The sequence below is a fragment of the Pleurodeles waltl genome, chromosome 1_1 (genome assembly GCF_031143425.1).
Source record: "Pleurodeles waltl isolate 20211129_DDA chromosome 1_1, aPleWal1.hap1.20221129, whole genome shotgun sequence".
Taxonomy (NCBI): domain Eukaryota; kingdom Metazoa; phylum Chordata; class Amphibia; order Caudata; family Salamandridae; genus Pleurodeles; species Pleurodeles waltl.
In genome coordinates, this window is record NC_090436.1 from 179,731,984 (window position 1) to 179,756,453 (window position 24,470).

A 24,470-nucleotide genomic window follows, 5' to 3' on the forward strand; every position below is an offset into this window, starting at 1 on the left:
AGAGTAACAAGGGAAATAGGAATTTAAGTTTTATCAGACACAATCATTTTCATCCATTCCAAATATCCTGGGTCCCAGACTAGTGACACCTTCGGGGAGAGAATAAAAACAGCAAACAATCTAATTTTACAGAAAATTAGAGCATAAATGAAGTATAATGTGGTTTGAGCCCCAAACAAAAGATCCAACAATATGAAAAGGTATGAAGCTTCAAAATGAGTGGCTGTAGCAGGCATGCCGGTTGGAGAGTTTCAAAGACTATGCACATGTGGGGGCTGAGTGCACCCAGGAAATCACAGGGGGGTCATATTCACAAAGTCATTTTGGAGTAAATTAAGTAGTACTACAGTAGTACTTATTTAGGTACTCATACATGCCTCTGTGAATTGGCCACAAAGCACCTAGGGTGGAATAAAATGGGAATAATAAATGTATATTGATATACACTACCCTTTTTTACTTTTATTAGTAGGGAGCAGGAGATTTCGGGTCTGATTAAAAAAGGCAAATAAGAATATGTAAAAAGAAAATGATCCAGTAGTAATACTTTCCCAAATCATAAATGGTTTTGTGACTCTGACACCTACGGTCTGTCTGAAAGATTTTTCTGTGAGTGGTTATCTTGTGGCAGTCTACGTGAATTTCCATGAGTAACACAATGTTAGGCCTGACTACCTAATGGTGGTCTTCTCCCAATGTTTTGCCTGCCTCCCTCCATTTTTCTGTTCTTGTTTTTGCTGGTTTTAGGACTCTGTGCACTTTACCACTGCTGACCAGTGCTAAAGTGCTTGTGCTCTCTCACCTAAACATTGGCTCCTACACAACTGGTATATTTAATTTGACCTATAAGTCCCTAGTAAAGTGCACTATATATGCCCAGGACCTGTAAATTAAATGCTACTAGTGGGCCTGCAGCACTGATTGTGCCACCTACACGAGAAGCCTCTTAACCAATTCTCAGGCCTGCCATTGCAAGGCCTGTATGTGCAGTTTTTATTTAAAACCCTTTGCCAAGACTTAAACTCCCCTCTTAGTAGATATATGTCATCCCTAAGGTAGGCCCTATGTGACCCACAAGGCAGGGTGCAGTGTATTTAAAGGCAGGACATGTGCATTTAAGTTTTACATTTGCTGGTAGTGAAAACTCCCAGAGTCATTTTTCACTATAGGGAAGCCTGCTCCTCTCACAGGCCAGCAATGGGAATTCCTTAAAACACTTTTAAGCTGTAATTCCTAGCCAGAAATGAGTAGCTACATGTTTTATATCTTTGGGATGGTAATGATAAACTCAATTTATTGGAAAAGTTAGATTTTACATTACTATTTTAGAAATGTCACATTTATAAAGTAGGAATGTCTCTGCTCTTACTGCTCTATGTGCCTTACAGCCTGTCTCCAATCCACGTCTGGTCTGTGCTGGGTGACAGCTCCCCTTGTGCATTCTATCCAGACAGCCATAAACACAAGATACTCAAATGCATCTGCTTTCATCTGCCAGTGCCAGCCTTAGGATATTTTGGGCCCTGTGCAGAGTGTACTGTTAGGGGCCCCCTATGGCACAAGTAACATAGTTTTTCATTGCTAATCATTATATTATAGTAGATTGTTAACAAGTACAACAAGTAAAATGTAACTATGCAAGTGCATCTGACATTTTCGCTCCCCCCTAAGTTGTGGGCCCTGTACAACCACATGGTTCACACACCTCTAAGACTGGCACTTCCTCTGCATACTATTGGGTTTTCCTGGGCAGGAAGGGTGGAGAGGCTCTCACTTACACTTCAAATGATAGTGTCCGGACTCCACTCAAAAGACGGATTATTCCCCACAGATCTCCTGGCAGGCAGGACTGGGCTGAAAGGGGAACTGGTGTACATTGAAACCACTCTTTGACGTCTCCCTCACTTCAAAGGCACATTTGGGTACAAGTACTTGGTCTTTGTCCCCCATCAACTCAGACGCATCTGGACCTGGAACTGAACCTCTGTCAGAACATCTGCTGTGCTGCCCAAAGGAATCAACTGGACTGCTTTCCTGAAAAGACTGCTTTTCTACTTGTTGCCCTGCTGTTCTCTGACCCTGCTGGAAGGACTCAACCTTCCCACCTGAGTGATCCCCGGGGGCTTGCTGGCTTTCCCCCTGTTCTCCTGCAGTCACATAGACATCACAGACTGCCTATAACTTTCCTGGTGCTGCAGGTGTCTGCCTTGTGTGAGCCTCACCCTTGCCTGAGGTCCCCCTTCAAGCTCTGGGCCTCCTAAGTAGGTTCTGCAGCTGATCTCTGCAAAAATCGATGCATCGCCCTGAGTGCGGCAGAAAAATCGGTGCATTTCATCTCCGATGACGATGCAGTGGCTGCACGATGACAGCGGAGTTACAGCCTGCGCGACTCACCGATGATGCTCTGCATGGCCCGACAAAATGCATCACATTTATCTCAACAGAGCTCACCAATGACACAGTGACCTGACTGCCTGGAAAATATTGACGCATCATGCCCTGAGCATCGCCGCATCACTCCATCAAAGGTACTGTTTCAGTGGGCCCTGCACAGGTTTTGTAGCCGGCCTACCCTCCATCGCAGTCGGTCTGGATTTTGGATTTGCACCGGTCCCTCACGACCTCAAGTAACCTTTTGACCCCTAGTGACTTCTAAGCACTGTTTTCACACTTAATAATTAAAAAGTCATATCTCGACTTCCACTGGATTTATTTTTGTCGTTTTTGGTCTTGTTTTACTCAGATAAATACTATCTATTTTTTACCTGGTGTGAGTCTTTTTGTGGTGTTGTCACTGTGTTACTGTATGAGGTATTGCACAAATACTTTACACACTGCCGTCTAAGTTAAGCCTGCTCTCTGCCAAGCTTCCAGAGGGTGAGCACTGGACAAGTTAGGTTGTGTTTTGACTTACCCTGTCTAGGATTGTGGTCCCTACTAGAACAGGATCCATACCTTTGCCAACTATAGACCCAATTTTTAACACACATGCTGCCTCTGCACTGCACCAGGACTGTATGCACATCATAAGAAACCAGAGATTCACATTTGGTAAATTACTCGTAAACTCTAAGAGGAATTAGGTGTGAAGGCTTTGGCAGGACAGCTCGGTGGTTCTTCAATTATATTACATCTAACACTTTCTTTTCTGTTTTCTACACTAGTCTAATCTCAGAAACACCATCTAACCTTTGTGAAAGAAAGAAACAGCAATAATATAGGGCAATAAATGTCAGCTACGATTTGTTAAAAAGAAAAAAATGTGATCAATTCTGCAGCTATTTTGTTAAACAACTCATTATAATGGGAACAGAATAATTATAATAGAAAAATACTCTGTCATCTCTTTTTTTGAATATCTGTATGTTAACCTTATTTTGAAACAAGGTACACGCCAAAACAATGAACATTTATGACAAATTACTTGATGGTAGACAAAAATATTGTACTTCAGGAAACTTCATAGATATGTTGTGGTGGCGAAACTAAAGTCAGACAAATAAAAAAGGGAGCAAATTCTGGCTAAAAACTGATTGTGTGTCTAATTAAATATTTGACTACAGAGGGAAACTGAAAAATGTATGCTGGAGTAAAGTAAAAACCAAAACTAGAGGACATTTATAGAACACATAGGGCCTGATTCTGACCTTGGAGAATGGGATACTCCGTCACAAATGTGACGGATATCCCACACGCCGTTTTACAAGCTCCATAGGATATAATGGAACTTGAAATATGGCGGGCGGGATATTCATCAAGTTTGTGACAGAGTATCCCATCCCGCAAGGTCGTAATTAGGCCCAAAGTGACAAATCACAATGAGATAATGGCTAATATTAAAATAATTTACAGGGGCTTATCAAAAAGATAATAATATGGGAAAATGTATAGCTGAATTTAGAAACCTTGAGCTTTAGGTACATTAATAAACTTGTTAGGCCTGACAGTTGTTGTATAGTCATCTCCCAAGCATTTGCCTTCTCCCCTTCTGCTTGTTGAAATTCATTTTTGTTGGTATTAGGACTCTGTGCACTTTACCATTGCTAACCAGTGCTAAAGTGCTTGTGCCCTCTCCTTTGGATTCCCTTATCACATTTAGTAAAAGATAACATTTGATTGGGAACAGGAGAAATGTCATGTTTGGACTCAACTGAACTGTACTTTAAAATCCTCTTTAATGTTAAATTCAGATTATAATTTTGAAAAAGCACTTTTAGAAAGTTGGCATTTTCCCACCTTACACTTTCTGACGCCTTCTAGGAGTTTCCAGCGGAATGAGCCTGTTAATTGCTCCCCCATCAGGAATGCATAATGGGCCCAGAAAGTGAACAATAGGACCTGGGTGTAGCTGGGAGAGGGCCATCCTGCCAGAATGGGAGGCACAGAGTTGTTTCCTACCCCACTTACATTTCAACGGGCTGCCTCCTGCACACTCATAAAGGCACTTGAACCCGGCCTTCTGTCACACTAGACCTCCTGAAGAAGCCTTGGCAGGTGAAAAAAGCCAAGGAAGGAATTTTCTAAAACCAGATATGGGGGTGGACTATACATCACTCCTACTTCAAAGGGTGGCCCTAGATATAAATATTGGACCTCCTGAGACACTCATCAGTACACTCCTTGACCTCTGGACATTACAGAAGAAGGACTGCATTCTTTCCCAGCGGACTACACTGGTGCTGAGGCCTTCTTTCTTCCCCAGAGGACTGCTCTGCTGCTTGAGGTCTGCCTCGTTCTTCCGAGTACTGCTCTGCTACTATTAGAGGACTATCTTGCTGGTTGAGGCCTGTCTTGTTCCCCTGAGGACTACCCTGTTGCTTAATGCCTGCCTTGTTCTCAAAATACTTCTCTGCTGCTTGAGGCCTTTCCTGCTCTCTGAGAAGGAAGTCTGGACCTGTTCCCTTACTTCTGGGCAAACCTGAGTGATTCCAAGGCTCAGCTGGATTAACTCCTTTTGTGAACTACAGGGACAAAACAAGCTCCAAATGCAACCCTGCAACTGCCCAGCTGACCTGCTACAACTAGCCCTGCCTAGACCTGCAGCTGGACGCACCTGGTCTTGCAATTAGATTTGCCTGAGTCATGCTGGCTTCCACTGGAGTAAGATTCTTATCTCCAGCCCCAGAGGTACCTCTGTAGGTCCTGGACCCTTGGCTGGCATCAGTTGAGCTCCTCCTATGAAATCCTAAATTTTTGAATTGTTTTCAGCAGGACTAATCTGGTCCCTACATCCCTCCCACAGTAAATCACAGTCGGCCTGAACTTCCAAACAGATAGAGCTTTGGGCTACATTTTTACTTAAACCTTTAAATTTCCATAGCTCTAGTTCTACTTATTGGATTTGTGTTGTTTTGTTCTCAATTTATTTATTAAACGTATACTATTTTTCTGAATCGGTCGGGAGTTCATATTGTGTTATGTTTTCACTTTATTACTGTTTGTGTGCTGCATAAATACTTAACACAGTGCCTCTAAGTTAAGTCTGACTGCTTTTGTGCCAAGCTCTCAAGGGTTTAATCCCAGGTTCATTCAGTGACTTTTGTGGCTCACCCTGTCAAGGATTATGTTTGTTGCCTGAATTTCTTACAGAGCTGATAAGTCAATTAGATAAATTTAGGTGCACAATGAATCACTCAATGTTGGGGCAGATCTGTCATATTTTACCAGGCCATTCAGTTTGTACTTGATACTGAAAGAAGGAATCATGGCAATCAACGAGCTAAGTAATTAGTGATCTAATATAAACTCGTGTCTCCATGAAAGCCTACACTACCTTTTGAACACTAGTGATCTCCTATGGCTCAAAACAAGTCTCCCACACAAAAATTTCCCTCTCAGCAACAAGATCAGCCAAGTAATTTCCGTGTTGTAAAAACCTTCACTGAGCCGCACCACAGTCAGCAACTACCAACCAATCATTAATATATCTCCAATTGACTACTAAACTTTGGCACAGAAATTAAGCTACTCTGAGCATACCAGCTATGGATCTAGTGAGAAAAGGAAACAACGACGCTCCATTTTGTCAACAGTTTTTTCTGCTTTACTGATAATGGCAGCCCTCCTGTTACTACCTGGTTTCTTCACACCTCTAGTCACAATGATATCTTGAAATTTTTCTTAAAAACATGACTACAGACTTGAGCACTGGAGAAAGACACCTTGATTCTACTCATTACCACCTGGGCCATTTACCTTCTCACAGATTTAACTTACTGACATAGGACTATGATAAGGAAGTTCTGGACTTTGAGTAACAAAGGTTGCTGGGAAGTAATCTCACCATTACAAACTCGTCCATCTTCCTTATCATAGTCCTACATCATACTGTATGGTCTGTGACGAGGAAGACCTTTGCACAGAGTAATGAAGATTCCCTCTCAGGCTGATTTGTTCATGTTGCTCTTCAGCCTACTTATGAGCCCTGCTGCTGCCAGCATGGACTTCCAGTTTACTAATATGCTGACAACATAAAACTAATCCTTCCTTTTAATAACAGCAGAGCAAGATATTATACACCAAAAAAGTACCTAAATGTAACAAGAGAAATGACACAACTACGGTTTCCAAATTTTGGTGGGCTTTTCGTCTGCACTGAGTTTCTTATGATGCATGCTTTCATCTAGTGTAAGGAAGTCAGCAAACCACTTTAGTATGCATTGTTTTCTTTTTAGTAATGGTGATTGTATTTAATCTAATCGATGGGCTTCATATGCTGGACAGTCGATCATTTTTGTGCAGTGTTTTTTCCGCGAAAGTGTGCCAGATGATATGATCGCACCCATTCTAACCACAAAGATAATATGATATAATGTGGACAGCATGCAATAACACAGTCTGAGATAAGCATTATTTACACTTGAGGCAGACAGGAACAATCCAAGTGTAGGCTGTTACCTGGGTTGCCAGTTTGTAATTTCTTTGCACAAGTTCATCTGTGGTTTTGGTCCCATGTGCAACCGCATTGTGCACTTTAAGAACACAGACATGACCGGGGCTAAAGATGGGTACAAGCCCGTAGATCACTTTACTTCTAAATGCTTTACGGTGGACCCCTTCTCCAAAGTGCAGATCTTCAGTTGAAATCCTTCCATGTAAATTGTCACCAAAATACTTATCACTGATGAAATCTTCTCTGAAAAAGAGTTGATTGAATTCAATCTCTTCCCCACCTGCAAATCATAAAGTAATCAAAATAAAGTTGATGCAATTAGGGATATTAGAGGAAGATTTAGGATGCCAAGTCTATGTGCAGTGAAATGGAAATGAAAGACAGACTAATATTCTCATGTTACAATACTCAAGATAGTTCATGTAGACATACTTTTATGTCTTTCAAAGGAGAAGAGTTCCCTTGCAGAGAATTGTGTTCAGCTTCACCCACGTAACAAACAACGAAGTGCTGGAAGGAAGACTTGGGTTAATCTCAGCCACTGGTGATCAGTCAGGCAGCATTCCAGTCTATTATTTTTCTCCCGCTACGTCACTCCGGAAAGACAACTATGCCACTTCAGACAAGCCATATGCAAAACAGTATTGGTTCTACTCCAATAGGAACACTGCAGCCTGAAATGCTAGGATGGGTCCCCTCTGTATGGGAACCCGATGCAACCCCAGACTGGCTTCTGACTACTTAGACCTCATCAGTGAGGCATAGCTTGTATCCAGTGACACAATGTGCTTCAAACATAGGTGTCAGTTCACCAAAATGCATAGGATATCAAAAGTTACATTACACACATTTTGATCCCTGTTGACATCACAAGGGTGACGCTTGATCAGCCATTATACATTAAACAATCTCTTATTTCCTCATGTGAGCTAACTTTGAGAAGAAGAAACATGTGAAAGCAATCCTTAGAAAAAGGAGTGGTTGGAAGCAAGAGAGAATTATGAGACCCCATGTACTGTGCAAGGAGGCAAGAGGGCGGAGAAAGAGAGGAGAGTCAAAGGCAAAAAATGTGAATGGTGAGTAGTTTGATGCAAGAATTAAGAAAGGAAGGCAGGTATTAAAAATATACAATCACTGGTGCCTGCTGACACATTTCTTTAAAAATAAGAACTTCAAGCTTTTTCTTGCAGCTTGTAAAAGAAAAAGGTCCTGTGCAGAACTGGATGAAGTGAGTTCCAAATTGTGATTGCGTTACCAGAAAATAATTGGGCCATGGTAGGAATTAAAATGGGCACCAATAATTCACAAATGCTGCTAAACTGGCATAAACATTTGCTGTGTATTCATCTGCCACTCATCCCAATGTGCCAGAGAGACGAATGCATTTCATTATCAGATAACTGCACACAGTAATGTAGATCGATGCAAAATCTTGTAAGGGTATTTGCTATCCAGTACAAAAGGTGTTATGCACTGGAAAGTTACCTCTTTCTCAGCACAAAAACCTTTTATGTTGATTTTTGTTACTTTGTGTCAAGGGAGCATTACCAGGGAGTTCCAGGGAAATCACTAGAGCAGATCGATACAAATATCCATATCTTTTGACACAAAGCTCACTCTACTTTAAATGCCTGATTGAGCTTTATATCAAAACTTGGCACCTCCTTGAAGGAGGTATTCACAAGAGGAACTGAGCTTATTTATAAAAAAAGCCCATGCATTGCATGTGTGCTGCAGTGCACAGCCCACAGTAAACGTGTGGGATCCTTCTGAGTGTGTCTAAGCATTGGAACTTGTACTATAAGGGTATGCCTTTAGTACAAATTCAATACTAAACAGTGTACCCTGACATGTGCACTATGATGCGAGGCTAAACATCTCACAAAGAATTCTGCTTGTGTGCCAACACATTAAATCACAGCAGCAGCATGACAGTATTAGTTAATGTGACACAGCAATGTGTTTATACTTTCAACAACTAACTGCAGCCAATTAGGTTGTTGCACTGTGTTGCTTTAAAAATTCCAGGGCTGGCCTTCGGGTGGTGCGACCTGTGCAGCTGCACCTGGATCTGACTTTGGGGGTGGTCACAGTGTTTAAAATAATTATTGGTTTTAAAGCAGGTGAACGTCCATGTGCATGTGGCAGTTTTCAGGCAGCAATAACAATGTCAAGATAACACTGGTTATTAATGTGCCTACTAGTGAAAGATCTGAATTTTGGGCCACAAGTATGAAATTTTGAAATTGTAATTTCCTAATTGCAATTCTTATTGAATCACAATTAGGAAATCACAATTTGTGATGTAAGAAAACCTAAACATTTTCAAGAGTTTTCCCGAATTGCCCTACAACATGAATATTAATGAGGTAGGTCTCAATTTATGACCCTTTAGGAATGATAGCCATAACAGGGATGAGGGCCTGCTAGGGCCAGCACACCACCATGTCTGCAATTGATTTTTAATAAAGCAATCTTTTTATTTTTTTAATGCATTCCCTAAAAGAAAACTGGATGTGTTTAAAAAAAGAACATGAATCTTTGAAGTTTCATTTTTTAAGAGTAGGCAGTGGTCTGTCGACCACTGCCTGCCCTTCAAGAGTGTTTGTTTACCATTCTCAAAGGGGAAAGGATTCCTTTGGTACCCCTCCCCATTTGCAAATGGGTTACTACCTCCTTCAAGGAGGCGGTAAAATCTGAATGTTTTGCGACCATAATTCAGACAGAAAACATTTCTACATGGCTTTTCAAGAAGGGCTATGAGCTAAAGCTTGATTTTTGACTGTACAACTTAATGTGTTCTAAATTTGAAGTCTTGAATTATGTTCATAAAAAAACAGAAAGAATGTCCAAGACTGAAGCAGTGTGTTATCAGAGAGATCATTAGGCCACCTTACAAAATGCATATACGTTTAGGCTATCTAATTGCCAACTCACAAAGCAATTTTTTTAAAGGAGTGGATCACAATGAATACATCCTCAAATTCATTCTGTAGAGATTAAAACTATTTGAAATAACATCGAGGTAAAAGTTCCGGTCAGATGCCGCTATGCTCTATTTCTCTATGGCAAAATGTTAATATATGTTGTATACGTCTTGGAGCTTTTTTCCTTCATTTAAGAGAGATATTTAATGGAGAGTGCCTATTAAAAGCCTTGGAAGCTCTTGGTGAACAGTCCTAAACATTGAAGTTCAAATAGCCTGTAAGGTTAGTTAACGAAAATCCATTCTCCATTAAATAAGCCCTAATTGCATGTTTTTGCACAATTCTGCAAGCAGTTTATGCAATTTCACTTGTTTATATCTTTATAGGTATTGCCATCTAGTGGTCGTTACCCAGTTTAGCCACTGAAGATCTAGAATGTGATAAGGCTTTCCGTTCGAAAGGCCAAACGTACAAAGAAAGTGTTTGTGAAAAACAAATAGCGCATTTTTGCGATTTGCTATTTGGTAATCACAAAGACCCACGTACCAATGTGTTTCTTATGTATTTTGTGAGTGCCAGTGGGCCGCAAATAGACCTACCTCATGAATATTAATGAGGTAGGTCTTGGTTTGTGACCCATTGGGAATCGCAGAAATCAAAGAGATGGTGGCTTGTTAGGGTCAGCAGACCACTATGTCTTTCAATAAAGCATTTTTAAAAAAAATACAGCCCAATTTCCTTAAAGGAAAAGTGGATGCGTTTCAAAAAGAAAACTTTATATTTTTTAAGAGTAGGCAGTAGTCCGTGGGATCACTGCCTGCTCCTAAAAATCTTTTTACAAATATTCTCAAAGAGGAAGGCGATCCTAGGGGACCCCTTCCCATTTGCCAACACATTACCGCCTACTTGAAGTCGGTGGTAAAATGCACATATTTTGTGACCGCATTACAGTCGCAAAACATTCTTATATACCACCGCGATTCGGTATTAGGAATGGGCGCCATAAACACACCCCTTCCTAATACCGAATCGCAAACCCAATTTGCGATTCGGTAATAGGTTACCAAATCTTAGATAGGGCTTTGTACATTTCATAAATCTTTTTTACATTTACAAAGGCTTTGAACATGTAGCCCTAAGTCTCTAAGCATGGTTGCAGTGTGCTCAACCTCACTAGACTAGACGGACTCTCCCAAAGTGAACTACAGCACTCACGGTGGGCACTGCACGTCACAATGCACCTACTTTGCCTTTTTTTAATTCTCTTGACTCTGACACAAAACAAACAGGTTGGTGAGGCACCCTAAATGGACGGAAAACAAACCTTTCATTTTCTATACTTGAGCCCAGGCAGCAGCACATTAAGTTTGGCAAGAGCTTTACATTATTTATGTATTGTCAGGTCCTGGTGATTATGAATCCACACAAAAAATCTTTAAAGTCAAAACATGAAATCCATCGCCCATTATAACCTCTCACCCTGGCCGATTTTGGGTCCTAATAAGAACACCTAAGTTTGGTTCCTTTCTCTCTTAAGCTTCACATGGGGCCTTGGATATTTTGGAGGTTCTCTGACTTCTCCCACTGACTATCAGTGGACTATTTTACCCCATTATTTCTTAAGACTGTTTTTCTTTTTTCTTTATAATTCCCTTTTGCAAAATCTGCCTTTTATTTTTTATCTTTTACTTAACTTGGTGAGGACCCTTTTCTTCTTTATGTCTTAACTGAAAAAGCTACATTGCTGTTTTACACACACATCACGCATTGTTCTCTTACGTTGGTCCTACCGCTAAGGCAACTCTATCAAACATGTTTCAAAGTTTTCGTTACTAGAACCAGATTATCTCTGTTGGTTCCGAGAGTTAAAGCATTGAGAGAGCTTAGTCATATCTCACAACAAGAGAATAGCCTTTCTGCCACACAGCCCTACAGTCACGTTCCCTACAGTAAACAAGCATTGGCAAAACAAAAAGGTCTAACTTGTGTTTTCAGTCCTGACTAACATAATTAAAAAAAAAACCTTCAACAACGACTGCTGTATACGTATACAATGCACCTATAAAATTAAGAATTTAGTCTGTCATAAATCAGTGCAAAATAGCCCCTTACGCACTGCGACAGAAGCTATCCTTAAGAGGAGGGAGACACACCATGGAGCAATTAGCATGAGGTGAGAGAGTTATACTCCTCTGGGCAGAGCCAAACACCACCCTATATAAATGTAGAAGAATTGGTAACACAAGGTATTCCAGACAACTGCACCCTGAAACCACATCTAAAAACGAGGCAGACTCTAGCAGGGTCTGTTGCATAATAGCCACGATGAATATGATGCTTAAAAGAAAACTTTCATATTGCTGTTTTAATGATATGACTAAATGAACCTGGCTGCTCATGTCTGCCTTCACTGTCCACAAATCGGTATTATTATTATTTCTCTACTTGAGTACACAAACCTTGCACACATGTTTTGGCTCTGTCAGGGCTGACTCCATCCTTCGTACGTCTGAGGTCGATAAGAGACACATAACTGAGTAAGTGAATTCTAATAGTAAATTCAAATTGCACAAGAAAATGACGTGTCATAATTAGCTTTGGCAACATTAAAACAATTTGAATCAGCTCCACACCGACAACACCACAATCAAAGGCATCCTCACATACAGATCACCAGGCCCCAGAAATGGCCTCAGCCACACTGTCATGGAATTTCTCACCCCTCTCACCATCGAATTCTAGGAGACATCAATTTCTACCTGAATGACACCACTAACACCCACTTTCACCGACCTTCTGGAAAGACTACACAACAATGGCCTAAAGAAGCTGGTTACCGACCCCACACACAAAGCAGGACACAGGCTAGACTTGATATTCATGTCAAGCATGGGTAAACTACAGCCACACCTCACAACTCACCTGGTCGGACCACTCCATCATACACTTCACCCTTGCCAGAACCCATCACACCATCCCAAGCCACCACAACCCGTCCTCCCACAGCTTGACCAAGGTCACTCAGCAGCAATGGACCAGCACCCTCAACACCTCACAACCTAAAATCGCCACCAACGTAGATCAGATTGTATAATACTTTAACAATTGGATCATCTGAACAGCCATTGGGTCGCCCCAATCAAACAAGTAAAGACCCACAAAACCACCAAGCAAGCCAGCTGGTACACCCCAGAACTCAGCAAAATGCAAATGCAAACTAGAAAGAAGATGGTGCACCAGCAAAAACCTCACAGACCGATACACCTTCAAAACAGCACTCAGCAACTACCACTGCCAGATCAAAAACCACCAAAAAACCTCCCCTGGCCCGCCGGGTCAAAGCCAGCACCAACAGGACCAAACAGCTCTTACCCATCGTCAGAGACTTTGCCTTCCCAAAACAACTCCCCCACCCCGGACACAGGAACTCTGCAAGGCTCTCACCGACCACTTACACAAGAAAGAAACCATCTACAGGAATCTCCAACCACCGGAACCACCGATCACCTCATCCACCGCTGACCACCTTCTCAGCACATAGGAACAGCTAAGCGCACTGACCACGGCCACTCTCATGAGCTCTATCCACTCAGAGGCACCCACTGACCTCTGCCCCTACAGACTCTTCAACTTCAGAAGAGACGAGATCAGCTGTCAGCTCACCACCGTACTCAACATCTTGCTCTCCACAGCCACTTTCCCAGAAGCCTGGAAACACGCAGAGATCACACACCTCCTCAAGAAATCCTCTGCAAACCCCATCAATCAGTAAAACTACCACCCCATCTCCCTCCTCCCACTCCCCGCCAAAGTCCTGTAGAAGGCCATCAACCTCCAACTCACTAAGCACCTGGAGAGAAATAACGTTCTACACCTGTCACAATCAGGAATCAGAGCCAATAACAGCACCAGGACAGCTCTAATCACTGCAACTGACAACATCTGCGCCCTACTCCACAGGGGTGAAACAGTTGCCCTCATCCACCTTGCTCTCTCTGTGCTTTCGACACCAACTCCCACCACACTCTCATCGACTGACTATGCTAGATTGGGATCATTAACAAAGCACTCCGTTGGTTGGCATTCTTTCTCACAGGGCGCACCCAGAGAGTCCACCTCCCTCAAAAGCCAAGCACACCATCTGCGGAGTCCCCCAAGGCTCCTCACTCAGCCTAACCCTGTTCAACATTTACATGGCATCACTAGCAGACATTGTGAGATCAACATCGTATCCTACGCTGACGACACACAGCTCATCTTCTCGCTCTCAACAGACCTCACCCAAACAAAGATAAACTTTCACAACTGCATGAAAAGCATTTCTTCCTGGATGAGGGGCAACTTCCTGAAGCTCAACAAGGACATAATGGAGTTGCTGATCTTTGGCAGACAATCAACCCTCTGGAACGACTCCTGGTGACCATTGTAACTTGGACCTACCCCAACGCCTAAAGATCACACCCAGAACCTTGGCATCATCCTTGAGAGTGAACTCTCCATGAAGCACCATCTCTCATCCTGTTTCCAAATGTTCCGCAAGATCTTCAAATGGTTACCCCCTGACACAGAGAAGACAGTGGCATAGGCCCTCATCACCAGCTAACTAGACTACGGCAACACACTCTATATAGGCACCTCAAACGAACTTCTGCAGTGACTCCAAACAGTCCAGAATGCAGCTGCTAGACTTATCCTCAACCTACCCAAGAGAGCCCACATCAACCAGCACCGGAAGGACCTCCACTGGCTCACAATCCACAAAAGATGCCTCTTCAAGCTTCTAACCCATGCTCACAAAACACCCACTACCTGAACCACCGCCTTCACCTCCACCAAACACCCAGGAGCCTCCGCTCTGCACACCTCGCCCTCACAGATACTCCATGCATACGCCGCTGCCACTCAGGAGAACGCTCCTTCTCATACCTCGCCAACAAGACCTGGAACACTCTCCCTATCCCCCTCTGACCCAATTCAGGAAGGGACTGAAGACTTGGCTCTCCGAATAACATCTGCAGCAAGCACCTGGATACCCTCTTGGGTGATAAGCTGTGCTATACAAATAGCAACTGACTGACTGAGTTTCACAAAACATATGCATTTGTATCATATATGTGTTAAGTGAAGTTTTCCATATTTTGAAGATGCAACCAAGGGTGCCACTTCAGAAGGGGTGTTTGGGGTGTTACACCCCCCTAAACATGTATATTTTGTATATTTTGTTAAATAATTAGGTGCAGGTGCTTTCAGTCAGGTATGGTGAGGTGTCTGTCTGATTTCACCATACTTTTTACACATACAGATAAAAACGCACACACACTCTCTACCTCTCTCTGTTTGGAACACTTCAAAAATGTTGGTTATTTCACAGACTAATGTGCTTTCTCTCACTTAGTACACCTACCAATCTACATTTCTCTACCTTTCCGCTGCCACTCAAGCCCCTCTTGTGCACCCTGCTTGTGGTATAATGTATTTTAACATTATGGGGGTCATTACAGCATTGGCGGTAAAAGGCGCTTACTGCCGTGCAGAAGACCGCCAACACACCGCCGCGGAATTCCGCCACGGTCATTATGACCCAAAGCCCGGAATCCACCAAAATTTAGACACACAAGTCCGCCACACCAAAGGTCAGTGATAAACTGGCGAAAACAAAACCTCCACCGTCACGCCAACAGGAATACGCCCACACTATCACGACCCACAAATCCACGTGGCGGTCTTTCAACCGCGGTATTCCATTGGCGGTACACACCGCTGCGCTCAAAATACACACTCATTTACAAAACACATCCACATTGGACAATTCGAAATACACACACCTGATACACATACACACACCACTCCCACACACCCAGTACACTATAAAACACACACCCACATCACCCACAAACCCCTACTGCCAAGAATTCCGAAAGAAGGCCAGAGAGAGACAGTACAATCTACAAACAAGCATCCACAGACACTCAACACCATCACCCACATAACATCCACGCACCTCACACAACACACCACTAAATATCACCCCACACATCACAACACACACCACCCCACACATCAACCACACCACCCCATGGCACGGCAAAGACACCACAGGTTCTCTGAGGAGGAGCTCAGGGTCATGGTGGAGGAAATCATCCGGGTAGAGCCACAGCTATTTGGATCACAGGTGCAGCACACCTCCATTGCTAGGAAGATGGAACTATGGCGAAGAATAGTGGACAGGGTCAACGCAGTGGGACAGCACCCAAGAAATAGGGATGACATCAGGAAGAGGTGGAACGACCTACGGGGGAAGATGCGTTCCGTGGTCTCAAGACACAACCTGGCGGTCCAGAGGACTGGCGGCGGACCTCCACCTCCTCCCCCACAACTAACAACATGGGAGGAGCAAGTCTTTGCTATTCTGCATCCTGAGGGCCTTGCAGGAGTAGCTGGAGGAATGGACTCTGGTAAGTCAAATCTGTACTATTACTTTCCCTACCCTACCTGCATGCCATCACATACCCCCACCCTCGCCCTCACCCCCATTACTCCAACTCCTCAAAAATGTTCCAATATCACAAACCACACATCCCAACACCAAGCCCTGCATGCAACAACAAAGCATGGAGACCTATCACCAAAGCATGGCCACTGCACATACCCATACACCCCCCTAAACCATCATCTCACAAGCCCCCACACAGGAATGCAAGCACTGGGGTACACAGTCACCCACCCATTGCACACCATGCCACACACAGATGCAATAATCATGCTTTTACACCCCTGCAGGACCCCTACCCAACGTCACCGGACAGGAAGGTCCAGACATGTCCACACCACTAACAAAAGAGGCCCACAGTGATGACAGCAGCTCTGTCCAACTGGATCTAGACGACCAGCCAGGCCCATCTGGGACCTCGGGACAGTCGGTTCCCCTGACACAGTCACAGGCCACCACAGAGCTTCCCCCCTCTGGAAACACAAGCACAGCACCCACCCAGCGGGCCCATACCTCTGTCCCCAGGACACATCAATCAGCTGTGTGTCCACCACTACAGGGAACCCAGGCTAACCCACCACCCCAACAACAACAGGGACCTGGGGGCAGTGGCACATAGTTCAGGGGACAGAGGCCCAGGGAAACAGGGAAACTGGGAGGGCTCCTGTGCGACAGGGGGAGGACAGGCCCAGGGAACCCACTCTCCACGAGGCCCTCTCCAACATCATGGGAGCCTACCATCATTCCCAGGAGACGATGGCAACGGTTCTGTCCAAGTTTCAGGAGACCCATTGGCTGCAGGAGGAACAGTATTTGGGCTTCAGGGAGGAACTCAGATCCATCAATTCCACCCTGGGCACCATCGTAGGGGTGCTGAAGGATGTCCTCAACACCAGGAGGGACACTGTGGCACAACAAGGGGCCCCTGACACTAGCCTGGACGATGAACTGCCCACCACCTCCGCTGGCGCTAGTGGACAGGAGGCACTGCCACAGGACCACCACACCAGCACCCCACCCCCTGCAGATGGAGAACCACCCCGCAAATGGTCCCTGAGATGCAGGACAAAGACAGAGAACGATGCCAAGACCCCAGCCAAGAAATGAGACCACCCTGATTGTCATCCTTTTGTCCCACCTTGTCACCCTGTCCATCCTCAAACTGCCCCAGCTCCACTTCCTAGGCCCCTTTGGACAATGCACCTGTGAGACTAATAGCTTGGACTCTGCCATGGAAATTCCTCCAACATCACCCCTCACCATTTTACAACCCCCTCCAGAATTGAGCACTTAAATAAACACCCTTAAAGCACAAAAAAATCTGGAGTCTGTCTGTGATTTTGAATTAGTGTATTAGCAATTACAGTGACAAAATGCTCTTTCAATTGTAATGTCAACATACCTATGTCACACAGCTCTAGTCCATGAGGAAACAAAGCAGATGGCACACAGTGGGACCCACATCTGTGAAATCGTAAGAGAAAGTGAAAACTCAGTGATCATACACTGGGTGAAAAGGACAGACAGTAGAGAGGTAGTAGTGTTAAAGTACATGTAGTAGGCAGATTTGTCTTCTTACCTGTGTCTCACTGGAAGTATTGCAGGATCACAGAGTTCCTGTTGTCGATGTCCTCTTCTTCTGCTTCCTCGTCTTCACTGTCGACAGGCTCCACAGCTGCCACAACACCTCCATCTGGACCATCCTCATGCAGAAAAGGCACCTGTCGTCGCAAAGCCAAGTTGTGAAGCATACAGCAGGCCACGATGATCTGGCACACCTTCTTTGGTGAGTAGAATAGGGAACCACCTGTCATATGGAGGCACAGAACCTGGCCTTCAGGAGGCCGAAGGTCCGCTCTATAATCCTCCTAGTTCGCCCATGGGCCTCATTGTAGCGTTCCTCTGCCCTTGTCCTGGGATTCCTCACTGGGGTCAGTAGCCATGACAGGTTGGGGTAACCAGAGTCACCTGAAAATGGCGAGGGACAACTGTTAGACACACACTAACTCTTAGGGATATACCCAGACAACGATTCCCACTGATTTGGTTCCACGTGCTCACCTAGTAGCCACACACGGTGCCTCTGTAGTTGCCCCATCACATAAGGGATGCTGCTATTCCGCAGGATGTAAGCATAATGCACAGAGCCAGGGAATTTGGCATTAACATGGGAGATGTACTGGTCTGCCAAACACAGCATCTGCACATTCATCGAATGGTAACTCTTCCGGTTTCTGTACACCTGTTCACTCCTGCAGGGGGGACCAAGGCCACATGTGTCCCATCAATGGCACCTTTGATGTTGTGGATATGTCCCAGGGCATAGAAGTCACCTTTCACTGTTGGCAAATCCTCCACCTGAGGGAAAACGATCTAGCTCTGCATGTGTTTCAGCAGGGCAGACAACACTCTGGACAACACGTTTGAGAACATAGGCTGGGACATCCCTGATGCTATGGCCACTGTTGTTTGAAATGACCCACTTGCAACTAAATGGAGTACTGACAGCACCTGCAATTGAGGGGGGATTCCTGTGGGATGGCGGATAGCTGACATGAGGTCTGGCTCCAACTGGGCACACAGTTCCAGGATTGTGGCACGATCAAGCCTGTAGGTGATGATTACATGTCTTTCCTCCATTGTCAACAGGTCCACCAGCGGTCTGTACACCGGAGGATGCCGCCATCTCCTCACATGTCCCAGCGGACGGTGCCTATGGAGGACAACAGCGAGCACAGAGTCAACCAACTCTGAGGTACGTAAACACAGCTTACTCAGAAAACTATTCATAATCCGAAAATTGCCTGTATGAGTGTTGAGCCAAGGCCTAGGTATGTGTGACGCAGTTACAAATTAAGCCATGTGGGCCCCTGAAATGGCGGCTGCCTGACCTGTAAAGTGGGACAATGGGATATGAGGTAATTGCGTTGGCGTTGTACACCGTTGCGGTAGGCGGTCGAAGACCGCGGCGCAATTCTGCATTGGTTAACATTGGACCCTATGGGTCCCAGGAGCCAATGACGATGTACGCCGGTGGTGGTGGTATGCACCGCCGCGGACGTGACTGCCATTTTCTATCAGTTCAATCATTCGATACCTGATCTTTGAGAGAGGACCTACACTGCAAGTGCTGCTGTGACCTCAGTCTGGAAGAGACAATGGCTCGTGCGTCTGGGGAAAGGGCCCCTGCCTTCAGCACGGAGGAGTTGGAGAAACTCGTGGATGGGGTCCTCCCCCAGTACACGCTGCTCTACGGTCCTCCAGACAAACAGGTAAGTACACTGTGAGCATGCTGTATGGGCAATGCCTGTGTGAAGTGGGGTGGATGAAGGGTAGAGGGGGAGAATGAGGCGTGCATGAAACAACGGTGAGTGCATGTGCCACATGGCAAGGGTAGGGATGCGGACCAATGACTGTGACGGTGCAGTTGGAATTAACTTTTCTTTTTCCCCTGTACAATTCCTGTAGGTCAGCGCCCACCAGAAGAAGGATATTTGGCATGCCATCGCCAAGGACGTCCGGACCCTGGGGGTCTACCACAGACAGAGCACCCACTGCCGTAAAAGATGGGAGGACATTTGCCGCTGGAGCAAGAAGATGGCGGAGGCCCAGTTGGGGATGGCCTCCCAACGTGGGAGGGGTGCCCGTCGCACCATGACCCCCCTGATGTTCAGGAGCCTGGCGGTGGCATATCCGGAGTTGGATGGGCACTTGAGGGCATCACAGCAGCAACAAGGGGGTGAGTACACTCTCATTCTGCTGATTCAGCGCGCATTGGAGGTGTCTAGTTAAGTCCCCTTTTTCAGACAGACCCCGTGGCACCCCACCCCACCTGGGTACAGTGCCAACTACACCTAGTCAGGCTCCTGTGACATCCATGTGTGCAGATATCGGCCATAGCCTTGTAGGCCATGTCCCAGGGATTGAATAGTGGACCCCATGTGCGCGGCATAGTGCAGGGGGCTTCTGTGTCTGTCGTGTCCGCCAACGGTAGCGGTAATGCATGCACTCAACATGTCTTTCTTCTGTCTCCCCGCCCCCACCTTTTTATGGTCTCCCTGTACTTGTGTGCATTAGCATCATCAGGTGGAGGAGCAGTGGCACCGGAGCAGGAGGGAGCTGCATCCCACATGGCCCTGGAGGGTGAGACTACGGACTCCGATTTCACCAGTGGGACGGAGGGCGAGGGGAGCTCCACGGCGGGGACAGGAGCTGACACCAGTGATACGGACTCTCTGATGGGAGCTCCCTTGCAGTGCTGGGCCCGTCTGTGCCCCCCGCATCTACAGGTACAGCCGCCATCACCCCCCCCCCAGCACCGCCCTCTCAGCAGCCCGTCAGCCTTTGCCCCGTGCCCGCTCACAAAGGAGGGTGGGCATCACCTTCGCCCCAGGCACCTCAGGCCCTGCCCCAGTCACCCCTGCTGCCCTCTGTGAGGAGGCCATTGACCTCCTCAGGTCCCTCACTGTTGGGCAGTCTACCATTTTGAATGCCATCCAGGGTGTAGAGAGGCAGTTGCAACAAACCAATGCATTCCTGGAGGGCATTCATTCTGGTCAGGCAGCCCTTCAGTGAGCTTTTCAGACTCTGGTCTCAGCACTGATGGCAGCCATTGTCCCTGTCTCTAGCCTCCCCCCTCCAACTTCCTCCACCCAGACCCACACCCCTGTGCCTCAGCCTATCCCAAGCACATCATCAGAAAAGCATGCACACACCTCAACACACAAAGGAAGCTCTGGCAAACATAAGCACCACACATCCCACGGGCACTCACGCAAGCATCACACACATGCAGAGATACCAACATCCACTGCCTCCACTGTGTCCCCTCCTCCTCGTCTCCCTCATCCCTTCCAGTCTCGTCTCCACTCACACCTGCATGCACTACATCTTCAGCCACTACGTCCATCACCAGTACACCCACCACCACACCCCGCTCACGTGCAGTCACCACCCCCACTACCATTCACACATCCCCTGTGTCCTCTCCCAGTGTGTCAGTGAGCCCTCCTCCCAAAGTACACAAACGCTGCCACACACCCACCCAACAGCCATCCATCTCACGACAGCCTCCAGCCCATGCACCTTCACCCCAAGTCAGCAAACGGACACCTCCTAAGACCACTACCTCTTCCTCCACTCCCAAACCCCCTCCATCTACCCGTCCCAGTGTTCCTAAGAAACTTTGCCTGGCCAGCCTTGACCTCTTTCCCTCACCTCCACCACCCCGTCCGTCCCCTAGGGCCGACTCTCCAGGTCCCAACCAAGCACCTCAGCCACGACATCAGCGGGATCAGTGGTGCCAGTAGTCACCGGATTCTGGAGTGCACCAGCCAGCAGGGCAGCCAGTGTGGCAAGGAGCCACAGCACGGACAGTCCCCACCTGTCAAGCATCAAAAGTTGGCCAGTGCCCGGCGGGAGAGGGGGAAGACACCAGCCACCAAAGCCACTCCCAGGGGTACAGGTGGGAGTGTGGAGTCAGCTGCGACACCTTCCAAGGTGGGGAAGGGCCACAAGAAAACTGGCAAGTCTGGGAAGATCAGCACGGCGGAGAAGACCGCCATCAGCCCCGCTGCCAAGGAGCCGACTGCCAGCAGCCCCACTGCCCCAGACAGGACCACCAGCAGCAGCCCTGCTGCCAAGAAGACCGCCAGCAGCAGCCCAGCTGCCCCAGACAGGACCGCCAGCAGCAGCCCCGCTGCCAAGGAGACCACCAGCAGCAGCCCCGCTGCCCCAGACAGGACCGCCAGCAGCAGCCCCGCTGCCAAGGAGACTGCCAGCAGCAAGCCCGCTGCCAGGGAGACCGCCAGCAGCAGCCCCGCTGCCCAAGACAGGACCACCAGCAGCAGCCCCGCTGCCCAAGACAGGACCACCAGCAGCAGCCCCGCTGCCAAGGAGACCGCCAGCAGCAGCCCTGCTGCCCCAGACAGGACCGCCAGCAGCAGCCCCGCTGCCCAAGACAGGACCGGAGACCGCCAGCAGCAGCCCCGCTGCCCAAGACCGGACCGCCAGCAGCAGCGCCGCTGCCAAGGAGACCGCCAGCAGCAGCCCCACTGCCCAAGACAGGACCGCCAGCAGCAGCTCCACTGCCAAGGAGCCGGCCAGCAGCAGCCCCGCTGCCCAAGACAGGTCCGCCAGCAGCTGAACCGCTGCCCAAGACAGTACCGCCAGCAGCAGCCCCGCTGCCCAAGACAGGACCACCAGCAGCAGCCCCGCTGCCAAGGAGACCACCAGCAGCAGCCCCGCTGCCCAAGACAGGACCGGAGACCGCCAGCAGCAGCCCCACTGCCCAAGACAGGACCGCCAGCAGCTGAACCACTGCCAAAGACACCGCCTCCACAAGCACCGCTGCCAAGGACACCGCCACCACAAGCAGCGCTGCAAAAGACACCGCCGTCACAAGCACCGCTGCCAAGGACACCGCCGCCACAAGCACCGCTGCCAAAGAGACCGCCAGCACAAGCACCGCAGGCCCATGAGCACCAAAAGCTCAGACGCTACTGAGGCCGCAACGAGCAGGATGAAGCACTCTGGGCACAAGGCCCCCTCCAGAACCAGTGGAGATTCACATCCACTCACACAGTCCTTGGCAGGATGAAGCACTCTGGGCACAAGGCCCCCTCCAGAACCAGTGGAGATTCACATCCACTCACACAGTCCTTGGCAGGATGAAGCACTCTGGGCACAAAGCCCCCTCTAGAACCAGTGGAGTATCACATCCACTCACACAGTCCTTGGCAGGATGAAGCACTCTGGGCACAAGGCCCCCTCCAGAACCAGTGGAGAGATACATCCACTACCTCTGTCCTTGGCAGGAAGAAGCACTCTGGCACAAGGCCCCCTCCAGAACCAGTGGAGAAAGGTATCCACCTGAGAGACCGTGGCTTTGCACTCCCCAGGATGAAGCAGTGGGCAACCCACCCACTGTAGAGACTTGAGAGACTGTGGCTTTGCACTCCCCAGGATTGAACAGTGGGCATGGGGACCCCTCGTGGATTTGGCGTCGTGCACTCAACCGGCTGAGGTGCCCACCCTTTCCCTTCCCCCTGAGGTGCCTGTTTTATTTCTATATGATGCCCCTGCAGTGTTCTCTCCGTCTTGTTCGGGTATCTTGTGTGGGCCTCGCCCATGCATTTTGGGCCCAGTGGTCCACGACTTTCATGGTGGAATACCTTGGACTAATATTCTTGGTGTATATATTTGTAAATAGTGTATGTATATTTTTTGAATACTGAATTTTAATATATTACAATCGTTCACCTCATTTCCTTTTGTCTTTGCATTCTTCCGGGGGAGTTGGGAGGTGTAACTGTAATGTATCATGCTGTATTAGTGTGTGTGTTGTAGTGGGTGAGGGTGGGGGTGTTGCGTGTGTGTGTCATTGTTTTTCCCCTCCCCTGTGTCGTAGGTGCAGTACTCACCGTGGTCTTCGCCGCCAGCGTTCGTGCTCCTGGTAGACGAGCAAGAAGATAAAGGCTGGAAAAATGTGGAGCTCTGGTTCCATGGCGTCCTGGTTCCTCGTGGGGTGTGCAGAGGTGAGCGTTTTCCCTTCGAAGTCCTGTTTCCGCCGTGTTTTTGTTCACGGTGAATCCGCCCCGGAAAAGGTGGCAGATTGGTAGGTTGTAATTCTGTGGGAGGTACATTGTCCTCCGCCTGTCTGTTGGCGGTGACCGCCGCGCTGTTTGTACCGCCGTGGCGGTCGGAGTGTTAAAGTGGCTGTCTATGTTGGCGGTTTCTGCCACGGTCGTGATTCCATTTTCTTTACCGCCGGCCTGTTGGCGGTCTTACCGCTGCTTTAACACCGACTGCCAGGGTTGTAATGAGGGCCTATGTGCCAAAGTGATTGTTGGACAATCTGAAGCTCACCCCTCCACCCACAATTTTATGGACCAAGCTATGCTCCTGGATGCAACCAACCCTCAGGCGCATTCCAGAAACAAACAACGTGGTGCTGCAGAAAACCCCAAGAGTGGAAAATCCAGAAGCGCTGGGATTTGGTGAATGTGCAATTGTCCCGAAAAAAAAAACATATTCCTCTAAACATGCAGAAATACATAGAGGCGAATTTTCCAACTATATACGTCAACTGCATATGTCATCACTTATTCTTAAGGTAGGTGTGCGTTTAGATGTACAATGAGTGTGTGAAAAGTGATCCCAA

The 24,470-nt window shown here is 47.3% G+C and overlaps 1 protein-coding gene across 1 annotated transcript in view; it reads right to left on the reverse strand.

The window, feature by feature from the left end:
* The window catches only part of ALPK2 (alpha kinase 2), a 163,276-nt gene that overhangs the window by 38,595 nt on the left and 100,211 nt on the right, over positions 1–24,470 (reverse strand). Inside the window, exon 7 of the mRNA XM_069220227.1 lies at positions 6,898–7,172. Coding sequence (XP_069076328.1) covers positions 6,898–7,172 — 275 coding nt within the window. The remainder of the gene's footprint in view (positions 1–6,897; positions 7,173–24,470) is intronic.